We start from the raw sequence: 12,691 nt of genomic DNA on the forward strand, positions 1-12,691 counted from the left end.
TGAATGATAACACATCCAGTCAATTATTTAGTTTTTGAGCCACCTGTATTTTATGTGATTGTATTCTTAATACTTGTCAAGACAGAGAAGAAAATGGCTTTCGAGTATGGTGGAGTTGGTGTGACTTTTATTAAATTCTGTCAAAGATAGGTCAACGATAGGGTTAAAACTTCAAAGATTGCCAAGGTGGGGTGAAGAAAAGATTGGAATTTTACAGATAGTGAATGCAGAGGAAGTATGTATTTCAACTTGTAAGTTTTGAAAAGTCTAAAAAAATATTTTCCTAGTTATTTAGGGTGATTGCGATGGGGTGGAAGGGGGACAAAAATTAACCAAAAAATAACGCATGAACTTTAGAAAAATTGAGAAAAAAACTGGAATTTCCACAAAGTCAGTTTGAAAACTTGGCTAATAATTCGTCCAGAAGATGAAAAAAACTCAAAAAAACGTGTCGACCATCAAGTTTAGACATCCTGTAGGTAACTCACTCTGATTTGAAATTTGAATGTGATAACTTCATTAAGTTGATAGAATTTGAAAAAATTAAACGACAGGTATGTAAGTTGAAGCACAAGTCGGGTATCAATTAGCAAGGAATTTACACGCCAATCTCTAAGAGTAAACTGACTATTAAAAAACAGTAAAATTTGAAGTCAAGTTTTTTCAAATTGAAAAAAAAATAGAAAACAAACGTAAAACTGTGAATCTGTATACATTTAAATAGGTACATACCTAGTCAGTTATTGAAATTGAAGTACATTTAGATGATATGTGACTGACTAAGGTGATCTTCTTGCGGTATTTGTTGCCGCAATGGGCACACTCAAAACGAGGTCCCTCCACATGGAAACGTTCGTGCACATTCTTATTCCCTAGCTGACTGAATTGTTTGTTGCATATGCGGCATTTGAAGGGTTTCTCTTGACTATGTGTCCATTGGTGCCGAGTGAGAAGGTATTTTAGAGTAAAACGTTTGCCACAGGTGTGGCAAGAAAACGGTTTCACGCCGGAATGTAATCTCAGGTGTCTAATAAGAGACCCTTTAGAGGATAACACTTTTCCGCAATCAGCGCACTCAAAACAGGCTCCTTTCCCATGCACGCGTTCGTGCGCCAATTTATGATGATTGCGCTTGAATCGTGCGTCACAAATGCCGCATTTGAAGGGTTTCTCTTCACTATGCGTCCGTTGGTGTCGAGTAAGATTTATTTTTTGAGTGAAACGTTTGGTACACCTTTGGCAGGAAAATGGTTTCACACCGGAATGTATTCTCAGGTGTGCAATGAGATGATGCTTATGGGAAATCTTTTTTCCGCATTCAGCGCACTCATGCAACGGCCAAAATTGTGATTCCAAACTTATCCGATAAATTTTCCAATTTTTCGAGGCATTCGCGAATTTTCTCAATAATATTTGGCCGCGCTCGGTTTTTTGATTTTTGTTTATGTACTCGCTAAAAGTTTGTCTTTTTTTTCCATTCTTTTTCAATTCGTTGGTTCGTCAATGTACTTTTTCTTATAATTTTTTTATGTACGAGAATTCGCAAAATTTATATAATATCTATTTGTTTCATGTACTTTTCATGTTTTCTTTATAAATGAATTTATCTAATGACGATTTCTACTTTTTGTATCGTCATGTCTGTTACATAAATGGGGGCCCGTCCGGGATAGAAACGAAACGGTTTGTAATTTCGTTTTACATATTATTTTGTTTTTAACTGTTTAAAAAAAATGTTTGTTCCAAGAAGTGATTTGGTTGAAATTTTATACCAAAATATAAACATCTGTATCGTCTGTACGTATCTACGACTACTATCTACAACTACGTTTTCTCCGCGGAGTTTGAATATGCCGAATGCGTCGACCTTGATATTACGTCACTACCTCCGATTTCTGTCTAATGAGTCTGCATAATTTGCCAAATTCGTTCAATTTTCTGCAATTATCGATGTCGTTTTTTCTCAACCTGAACTGCCAGCAACTTGTGTCAATTGATTGGTAATAATACTTCGCTGTTTTCGTTTATTTCGTTCAGCTCATCACCACTCAGGTCATCACATCATTGTTTTCATTTGGTATTCAAGTATACATGGTATTTATGTTTTGAAAAAAAAATACGTTTTTGTAATTTTTATGTATTCGTGATGATTTATTCGATAAATCACCAATTTATTTTCGCATATTTAAAACCCACAATATTTTGTAATTAATTACCTATCTTATGCTATTTTTTTTAAAAAATTGATTGATCAAGGTAAGAAATGGAGGAATTTTCAAATAATCCAAAATTGTTCAATTGTCTCCTTACATTAACTAAAACTCTGATAAGACTTCATAATCATCTAGATTTATCAGAAGGTAACAATATCCAAAATGCAAATCAGTTAAATTTCTTGAAAAGGTTTTATTACTCTGGTTTGTTAGCCCAAAACAATGAAAAAGGTTTTTGTCAGCCTTTTCCTCATCAATTACCTCAAATACCTGTGTCAAATTTTATAGAAACATTTAAAGGTAATGTTAATTTGTCTTCGAATAATGCAACCGATAATTATGATTCTACAAGCTCAATTCAAATTTATGAACAGAGTTATGGAAATTATCTCAATTTCAGTGATACAAAAAGATGTCTTTCCGAAAATAAGGAAATTAATGATTTTATTGAACCAAAAATTGTACCTGTTTCTCAAGTTTACGAACAAACTTATGGAAATTATCTTGATTTAAGCCATGTAGGTACGAGATTTTCTAATTTTCACAAAAAACCAGATCACGTAATTATCGATATGTCTTTTATGGATGATTTTTGTGAGGCAAAAGTTTCGAGCAAATCTTTGGAACTTGTGAATGAAAATACAAATAATTTCCAACTTGAAATTTTGAACTTAGACAAAAATCACGCATGTGATTTCACTCATAATTCTTTGAAAATGGAATTTAAAATCATTGATGATTTTCCCAAAACAGAAAACTCAAATAATTTTTGTCCTGATTTTTCACCAAAGTTTGAAACTCGTGAGATCAAAATATCTGAAAAGGCTCATTCAGTTGAGAATTTTTCGGAGATTGAAAATATTAACATAGTTGAGGTATCTGAACCCCCAATTTTATCTCAAGTTTGTTGTGATTCAGAAAACTATGTTTTCAGTTCAAGTTTTTCTGAGTTTGATTTGTTAAAACTAGAAAATGAAATATTTTTTGAGCCAATCATGTTTGAGTCGTCTTCAAATAGTGTTACTAGACCACAAACTTCAAACTTGATAAATTTAGGATCACAAATTCCAAAAGTTCATGATAAACTAGTTTTAGATGTAACTATAAGTGAGAACTCTCACAAATCCAACGTGTCTGAAGATCTTGAAGTTGAAATCAAACTTATAAATCCTTTTTTCAAACTTGTCAATAATTTTGATACAAAATTTATAATCATCAGTATAACAAAACGTTATTTAAAAATGATTTTTGATAAAACCTATCTCTCTTATTTTACTGCATTTTCTCATGCAGGGGGCAAGTCTGTATCTTTTGTAAAACCTTTGCAGGATCATAATTTTTGTGGATATAATAAAATGTTCGATGATCAATTGATTTTGAAATTTATTTTGATTTCCCTGAAACGCAAAAGGAAAAAACGTTTTTTAGATCTTTATGGTTCGCTTTCCTCTGTAAATTTATTCGCTCAAACTGCTCGAAGATATTGATTTTTCTGATCAATTAATTTTTATTCTCGAAATGAAAATGATAAATTTTTTCTGATTTAGTGGCATTTCTATGCACATCTTTGTGATCCAATTTTCCAACTTTCCAGTTTTTCTTCCTATTTTTTCCTACTTATCTTTTTGTTTTCCTTTGTTTTCCTTTCCTACTCTCTGGAATGGGGTGAGGGACTTTTGTCCAAGCCTTACATTCCAGAGAAGGTGACAGACCATGGTGCAGGCTTGTTGTTTTCCACCTACGCAAGTCTCACGTTGGTGTCACTCTCTTCTCCTATTTTTTTATTTTTCCATGATGTCTCCCAATTTTTGTCTCTTTTTCCTCATACTTAATTTTGTCCTATATATTTTTTGTTTTTTTTTTTAATTTATTGTTTTGTTTAATTTACAACGCGATAAAATTAATTTAGGTAATTTTTGATTGTTTATTATTATTTCACAATTTTGTTATTTTCATCTATGGTCAATTCAATTTTCTCCAAGCTTGCTTTGAGAAATTTGAATTAGCCAGGGGGCATATGCAACGGCCAAAATTGTGATTCCAAACTTATCCGATAAATTTTCCAATTTTTCGAGGCATTCGCGAATTTTCTCAATAATATTTGGCCGCGCTCGGTTTTTTGATTTTTGTTTATGTACTCGCTAAAAGTTTGTCTTTTTTTTCCATTCTTTTTCAATTCGTTGGTTCGTCAATGTACTTTTTCTTATAATTTTTTTATGTACGCGAATTCGCAAAATTTATATAATATCTATTTGTTTCATGTACTTTTCATGTTTTCTTTATAAATGAATTTATCTAATGACGATTTCTACTTTTTGTATCGTCATGTCTGTTACACTCAAAACAAGCTCCTTCCTCATGCCTGCGTTCGTGCCTCAATTTAGTGTAATTGTGCATGAATCGTGCGTTACAACGGCGGCATTTGTAGAGTTTCTTTTCACTATGTGCTAATCCATGGCTAATGAAATGGCGTTTTTTAGTGAATTGTTTGTCACAGGCTTGGCTGTGAAATGGCTTCGAATGTTCTCGCTGATGTCTTGTCCAATCACCTTTGTAAGAAAACATTGCACCACAAATATCGCAGCGATAGGGGAATAAATTCTGCATCCGCACCTCTACCTACAAGAAAACAAGATCGTATTACAAATGACAGAAGATTTTCTATTGAATAATTATGTTACCAACATAGTCATGCTGCATTAAAACGTATCAAGTCACAAAAGTAGGTTTCGAGAAAAAGCATAAAACATACTCCCATTTCATTAGAGGGGTCATTTTGGGTATGCAACCAACCTAACATTGAAGCATAGGGATAGCTTGATACGATCCAACACGCGGTGTTGAGTTGAATGTTGCACAAGCGATTCCACAAGGGTTGAAAAACATTAATCTAATGCGTTTTGGAAAACCAATAGACGTTTTATGTTGAAAAATGAGCATTCATTCAGGCAAATTATTTATTTATTTATTTATTTATTTATTTAAACAATTTTAGTCTCTTCAACAGCCAGAGCCAATTACAGGAAAGACCGATTATAACTAAGGGAGAATAAAAACTAAATATCACTTTATAAACTGAAAAGAAAAAGAAACAAAAAAAAAAAAAATACAAAAAATAAAGAAGATAAGGAGGTAGAGTGAGAAAAAATCAGAAATAAAAGAAAATGTGATACTAACAACAAAAGATAAGTAAGACCATTTATAAGTGGTGATTTATAAAGAGAAAAAAAAATTAAAAAATTGAGAAAAACATACAAAAAAAGAAAGAAAAACGAAACCAACCAAAAAATAAAGCAAACAAGAAAAAAAAACAAACAAAAATAGATAATAATAATAACAATAACAGGGTAATAACAAGGTAGCCCACAAGAAACTCCCAATGCACCCATGCCCCTACTGGCCTACTCCCAACGCACCCCTCACCAAACGCTTGAAAGCTGACCTACCCATACTAAAAATGTCAGCATCTGCACATCTACTGAGAAAGGACAGAAAGGTATCTGAGATGCCCATGATGTTATTCAAAGGAAATACCTTCATCCTACATGTATGGCAATTGCTCAAGGAGAAAGTTTTTTTTGTCTAGAATGGATTTTGGGGGCCCAGAAATTGATTTTTCCCAAAAGGTTACTATCATTTATGTTACCATGGATAACATCATATAGGAGCATCAGTGCTATTATTTCTCTTCTTTCTTCTAATGAGTTGATTTCAAATCCTTCTAACAGTTCCTTTTGAGTTAGGTCATGAGGATAATATTCGAAGGTCTTTAAATATATGTAGGTAGTTTAGAAATCTGTTTTGAATTTTTTCAAGTTCTTTTATGAATTTTTTGGTATGAGGAAACCAGACTAGTATTCCAAACTCAAGGATATGAGGTAATTATAAGATAATTATAAAAATGAAAGTACAATTTTGTAGGAAAATCAATTTCTAACAAAATGGTTCTTACTGCTTTCTGTTTATTCTCAATCACGCGTGCACAACTTGAAGAATTGAAAAACACCACGCGAGAAGTACATTCTTTCGCCTTTTCTCCTTTCCAGCTTGCATATTACCATTCAATTCAAAACTTCTTAACAACAATTATGTTTTTATTTCATTTCTGAGGAATTGTGATTTTTTGAAAGTTTTTACCTTATATTTTCAAATAACTACGTTAATGATATTGATGTCGTTTTCTTATGATTATATACCGCTAAGCGCGAAGTTCATATCGCACCTCGGGAGTAATAAGGTTACATCTCAAAAAATATTGATTTTGACGTTTTTGCATTTTTGGGGTTTGTATGACCCCTTTCAGCCAAAAATTTCACTTTGAGTTGGGTACATTATCTAGATCTTGTAAAAAACGCAAATGGCCTAACTCAAAATCCCAACAACATTGCCAGTTGTTTGGAGTTATAAGGGTACATCTCAAAAAACTCCACATTTTTTCAGCAAATTTCGCCTACATACAAAGTGTTAACAAACAGTTTTGATTATTTTGAATGTTTGTCAGTTAGAAATACTCACAAGGAGTGCATTTTTTATTGGTTTGTACTAAATGGAAAAAACTTTTTAAATTGATCACTTTTCAGAAAAATGAATTTGTATACATATCGCACCTCGGGAGTAATAAGGTGGCATCTCAAAAAAAATTGATTTTGATGTTTTTGCATTTTTGGGGCTTGTATGACCCCCCCCCCCCAACCAAAAATAACACTTTGAGTTGGGTACATTATCTAGATCATGTAAAAAAAAACCAAATGGCCTAACTCAAAATCCCAACAACATTGCAAGTTGTTTGGAGTTATAAGGTGACATCTCAAAAAACTCCATCTTTTTTGAGCAAATTTTGTACATACAAAGTGTTTGAATGTTTGTCGGTTAGAAATAGTCACAAGGAGTGCATTTTTTATTGGTTTGTACCAAATGGAAAAAAAATTTTAAATTGAACACTTTTCAGAAAAATGAATTTGCACATATAATGAAATTTTAGTTTATTTAATTCTCTACAACTTTGGTAGCATGACATTGTTTTTGGACGCTTCCTTCCACCTCCATATCAACTTTAATGAAAGGTTCTAACTCAAAACGTTTTCCAAACATTGAAATATTTCCTCTTTATAAGTTTTTATTTTTCAAAGTGTTCTTATGCTAAATGAAGGTAGGATACCAGATCTTTAAAATGAGGTGCTATTCATTCCTCACAATTAATTATAAATTGATAAAAATAATGAATCAAGTTTTTAAAAAAAAGAAAATCACTCTCCTGTAAAATTTCACTTTTTTGAGATGTTACCTTGTTATGGTGCAATCTGCCTCCACCTGCTAGGTGATAGATCTTAGGGTAACCCTTTACGCGATGTGATTTATTGCTATTTAGTAAAGATGGTTCCAGTAACGTGGGAAAATATTATAAAATAGGGAGTGAATGATACCTTTCAATAGTCAAGGAGGCACGAGCTTCTGTCGATTGAAAGGTATCTTCACTTGGTTTTTGCAATTGGCCATGGCAAGATCCTCGTCGAAGTATGTGGTCAAGGAGTAATTTGTATGAAAACAGGCCTAGGCCTAAGTAATATTATTTTCTGATCAACCCACTACACGTGTGTTTAAGATGATATTTTGATTTAATCGTAATCGTTGGTAGTCATTAATTAATACTCTTGAGGTGATAATCCGACGATTATACCTTTTGCGGTCATGTCAAGATATTCCTAGGTATCTTGAATGATGGGTGCAATACGTGTGTCTCTTCGTAAAGCAGCCACCAACAGCCACTATTATTGGGGTAGGCTAAGGAAAAGAGGTGGTGTGATAATGAGCATTGTTCTGTAAGTGGGTACTTACCAGAGTCCTGCACGGTATAGTTAAAAGTTATCTGCGTTAGTCGCGTGTCGTGTGCGGTAAGCTACCAAATATAACTCATCCAAAAGCAGTTATATTAGCGTTAGCCTATGCGGATAATTTTGTAGTTAAAATGACTAAACTACCTGCGATTATACCGCGCTCTTATCGGAAATGTAATGTTCGATTCTGTCTTATCTGTTTGATGAGTCACCAAAATGTATTGTTGAGACACCAGAGAACCGAATGCGGTTAATGTATGGTTATTAACCTAACTTACCGCTGGTTGCGCGCGCCGACAAAAGTAACTGCAGTTTGTAACCTGTAGTTAAATTAGCCGATAGCTCCGGCGGTTATCCGGCTATTTTAACTTAACCGTGCAGTACTCTGGTACTTACATGGTGGTGTCTCCACTGTATTAATTATAGTTTTATCGTAATTAATAGATGGTGTCATTCGCCGTAAGGGATGGAGCATGGATTCCTCACTTACGCATAAATGAACCTATTTCGCATACATAACTATTGTAAATTGCTTGGTTAGTAAGGTGTCAATTCCACGTATAATTGCCATGATATGCCAGGAGAAGTGCCTTAAGCATCATCCTATTTGTCTAGATTGAGCACATTTGATGAATAAATAACATATTACAATATGTTATAAATAATGTAAATGTAGTGAATGTCTTGACCGAATAAATCCTTTGCACATAAATAGTATTTAAATGTTGATTATTTATGTACTTGATGACTTAGAATTCATATTGATTACTCAAGAGAACTCCCATCTGAGCTAGCTAGGAGTCGAATAAATCTCCCCCTTCAGGTGATATTTATGAGAGAAACCATCAACTTAATCATTACCAATATTATATTCTTCGCTGATCACTATCAATTCTAAGATAACTTAGTTTTTTGAGAAAAACTCCAATACTAAGCACTCTAGAAGAAAACTAACGAAATTATGTACATTGGAAATTTGATTCTGTACAACTTTGTTGCCATGAAATTATTTTTGGACGCTTCCTTTCGCCTCCACATTAACTTTAATGAAAAGTTATAACTCAAAATGTTTTCCAAACATTGAAATATTTCCTCTTTAAGATTTCATTTTTCGAAGTGTTCTTGTGCTAAATGAAGGTAGGATACCAGATCTTTAAAATGAGGTGCTATTGATTCCTCACAATTAATTATAAGTTGATAAAAATAATGAATCAAGTTTTTAAAAAAAAGACAATCACTCTCCTGTAAAATTTCACTTTTTGGAGATGTAACCTTATTACTCTTGAGGTGCGATATTACAGAAATTCGTTCTGCCTCTAGTCAATGTACCTACTAAACAGTTCCGTAACACGACCTCTATCGATTTAGTTCTCTTCAACCAACGAGTTGAAAGAGAAACATGAGATAAATCAGTCATCTAAGGAGTGTTCCAGGGAGGAGATAGGCTCGTACCTATTCTCTTATTTGCGTAATTCAAAATCAGGAGATCTAATTACATAAATCAATCTGTTCCTGTGTTTGAAATATGAACTAGTACCAGATGTTCCTTTTTGTAATACTCAACTGTTCCAGTTGTACCAATTAGAGTTGTTAAGTTGAACTCCAGTCCATCAGTAATTATGTAATACTGTTTGGTATCTTATCAGGCTTGTTGGACTGGACCCAAAAACTTGACCAAAGACCCAAAAATGCACACAAGTCCAAGTGGACCAGACTGGACCTTAGACCTCTAAAACAAATTTATGTAAATATTAACCGAACAGATGACCCTTTTCAGAAAAAATAACAGGGACAGACCGAGACCGAAGACTTTTCTAAAAAATCGGACCAATGGCCGCGGTTTGGACCTCAGTTATGTCCAATTTTTCAAATTTATTATGCCATTTTAGATGCCTATTTCGAATAAGTTTCCATTGTGATTTAATTTCTTTCCAAGTTTCAATGTTTTGAAAGTAAAAACTCCATTTTTCAACTCATCTAATGTGTTAGGAAGCTTTTTTCTTTCTGAAAACTGAAGACTGTTTTTTGGACCTGGGATGACTCATGACCACGATGAAAATTTCTGGTCAGGACCGGACTGGACTGACCTACAAAGACAAAAATGCAGTACCGAATGACCGAACCAGACAGTTTGAAAGCTCCAAACTAGGACCTTAATTTTGGAGCAACCGCAAAACCTGATCGGTCCCACAAGCCTGTACGCGCAAACTCCAGAAAATTTCGGTGAAATTGGTTTTGCATGAAGTAAATTATTGAAAACTAGACTGCTTTGAGGCTTTGTCTAGAAAATCTCAAAAATTCAAAAGAAAAATAGATCGACTATCGAGTTCAGCGATTCTGTAATTCGGTATGATTTTATTTTAATAACTTCATTAATTAATAGGATTTGAAAAAAATCAAACGCCAAACATAAAATACCATGTATATTTTTTCCCAAATACATTGAAGCACATTTCGAGTACCTACTTAATAAGTAAGGAATTTATACGCTAATCTCCAAGAACAAACTAAATTTAAGAAATCGGTAACTTTGAATCTGTACACATTTTAATAGGTGCCTAGTCAATTACTGAAATTTAAGTACATTTAGATGATAAGTGATTGGCCAGGACGCTCTTATAGCGGAACTTGTTGCCGCAATGGGCACACTCAAAACGAGGGCCCTCCACATGGAAACGTTCATGCTGTGCCCGGGTCCCTTGATGACAGAATTGTAGGTTGCATATGCGGCATTGGAAGGGTTTCTCTTTAGTATGCGTCCGTTGGTGCGAAGTAAGATATTCATTTTGAGTAAAACTTTTGCTACACGTTTGGCAGGGAAATGGTTTCACACCGGAATGTAGTCTCAGGTGTGCAATGAGAGACTCTTTATATGAAAACTTTTTCCCGCAATCAGCACACTCCAAATAAGCTCCTTTCACATGCACGCGTTCGTGCCTCCATTTATGATCGTTACTCTTGAATCCTTGGTTGCATATGCGGCATTTGAAGGGTTTCTCTTCACTATGCGTCCATTGGTGCCTAGTAAGAAGTGTTTTTCGAGCAAAGCTTTTGCTGCACGTTTTGCAAGAAAACGGTTTCACGCCGCCCACGCCGGAATGTACTCTCAGGTGTGCAACGAGATTTGCTTTATAGGAAAACTTTTTTCCGCAAACAGTGCACTCAAAACAAGCTCCTTTCACATGCACGCGTTCGTGCACCGATTTATGCGCACTCTGCTTGAATCCTGCATCACAAAAGCGGCATTTGTAGGGTTTCTCTTCACCATGCGTCCGTTGGTGCTTAGTAAGATAGACTTTTAGAGCAAAACTTTTGCTACATGTTTGGCAAGAAAATGGTTTCACACCGGAATGTAGCCTCAGGTGTTCAATGAGAGAGTATTTTTGGGATACCTTTTTTCCGCATTCAGCGCACTCAAAACCAGCTCCTTCCTCATGCCTGCGTTCGTGCACCACTTTACTGTAATTGTGCTTGAATCGTACGTCACAAATGCTGCATTTGTAGGGTCTGTTTTCACTATGTGTGAATCGATGTCTAATTAAATGGCTTTTATTAGTAAACCGTTTGTCACAGACTTGGCAGTGAAACGGCTTCTTATGTTCTTGCTGCTGGTGTCTTGTCCAATCATCTTCGTAGGAAAACATTGCACCACAAATATCGCAACAATAGGGGAATAAATTCTGCATCCGTACCTCTACCTACAGGAAAACAAGATCGTATTGCAAATGACAAGTTGTTTTCTTTTGAATAATTGTGTTACCATTATAGTCATGCTGTATGAATATCAAAATGAAGCATTACAAGGAAAAAAAACATTTCCTACTCGCCAAAAAAAAAGTTCATTGCATCAAAAAATAAATTGTATGGTGGCGCAATGTTAGCCCTTTTCGCACCTACATGTACTTCTCTACACCGATATTACAAATTAGGTAGGTACCTACAGAAGTTGAATGTTTAGTGGTGTAGACGGAGGTGAAACTACCAGAGAATAATGGGTTGTTTCCCAAAAACTTCCGAAAACCTCCTACCACTTCAAGTTGTTTGGTAGTACCTACATACTAAAACTACTCGAGACAACAACTACCAACAGGTCGTACTATTTTGATCGTTGTTTACCAAAAATGAACGAAAAAACTGTCTAAATTCTCAGAAAAAATGTTCCAAGATTGGTTTTGCTAATTTTATTTGGGCATTTTAGGCTACTTTTGTGTTACTTTACACAGGTAAGAACGTAAGATATTGTTGATAAATTTTTTTTGGTATAGTTTTTCAAAATCTCCGGTAATTCTCCAGTCTCTCCAGTCGTTTTTTTTTAGGAAGTTTTTTTCCCCGGAGGAAAAAACTACCTGAAGTCCACACCACTATGAATGATGGTTCTGTAAAAATTATAACACCTATTTAAATTGTTTTAAGAAAAATTGCCCAGTTCCCAAATGTATGTAGCATTTGAGATTCTGCATCGATCTTGGTCGTAGGTCATCGCCACTAAAATCCAAGGCCACTTAAGTAGGTATAGTTCGTCATAGGCCAACAGGAATAGATGCACCCTCCCTTACTCTTCGATCGTTTGGAACAACTTTTTTCTCAAAGGAGACATCTTAAGCAACATTTTAAAGCAAATTTAATTTTAAAAAAAGGCTGGCC

At 34.4% G+C, this 12,691-nt stretch overlaps 1 protein-coding gene across 5 annotated transcripts in view; it reads right to left on the reverse strand.

The window, feature by feature from the left end:
* Positions 1 to 3,476: 3,476 nt before the first annotated feature.
* LOC135849099 (zinc finger protein 300-like) overlaps positions 3,477 to 12,691 on the reverse strand; it is a 29,091-nt gene continuing 19,876 nt past the window's right edge. For 4 of the 5 annotated variants that reach the window (XM_065369304.1, XM_065369303.1, XM_065369302.1 and 1 more), the window contains exon 10: positions 10,456 to 11,745. In XM_065369304.1, the coding sequence (XP_065225376.1) occupies positions 10,624 to 11,745 (1,122 nt within the window). In that variant the 3' untranslated portion in view covers positions 10,456 to 10,623. Of the gene's footprint in view, positions 4,833 to 10,455; positions 11,746 to 12,691 lie in introns of those variants that run through there. The other variant, XM_065369308.1, reaches the window with a different exon arrangement.

This window comes from Planococcus citri, chromosome 5 (assembly GCF_950023065.1).
Source record: "Planococcus citri chromosome 5, ihPlaCitr1.1, whole genome shotgun sequence".
NCBI lineage: Eukaryota > Metazoa > Arthropoda > Insecta > Hemiptera > Pseudococcidae > Planococcus > Planococcus citri.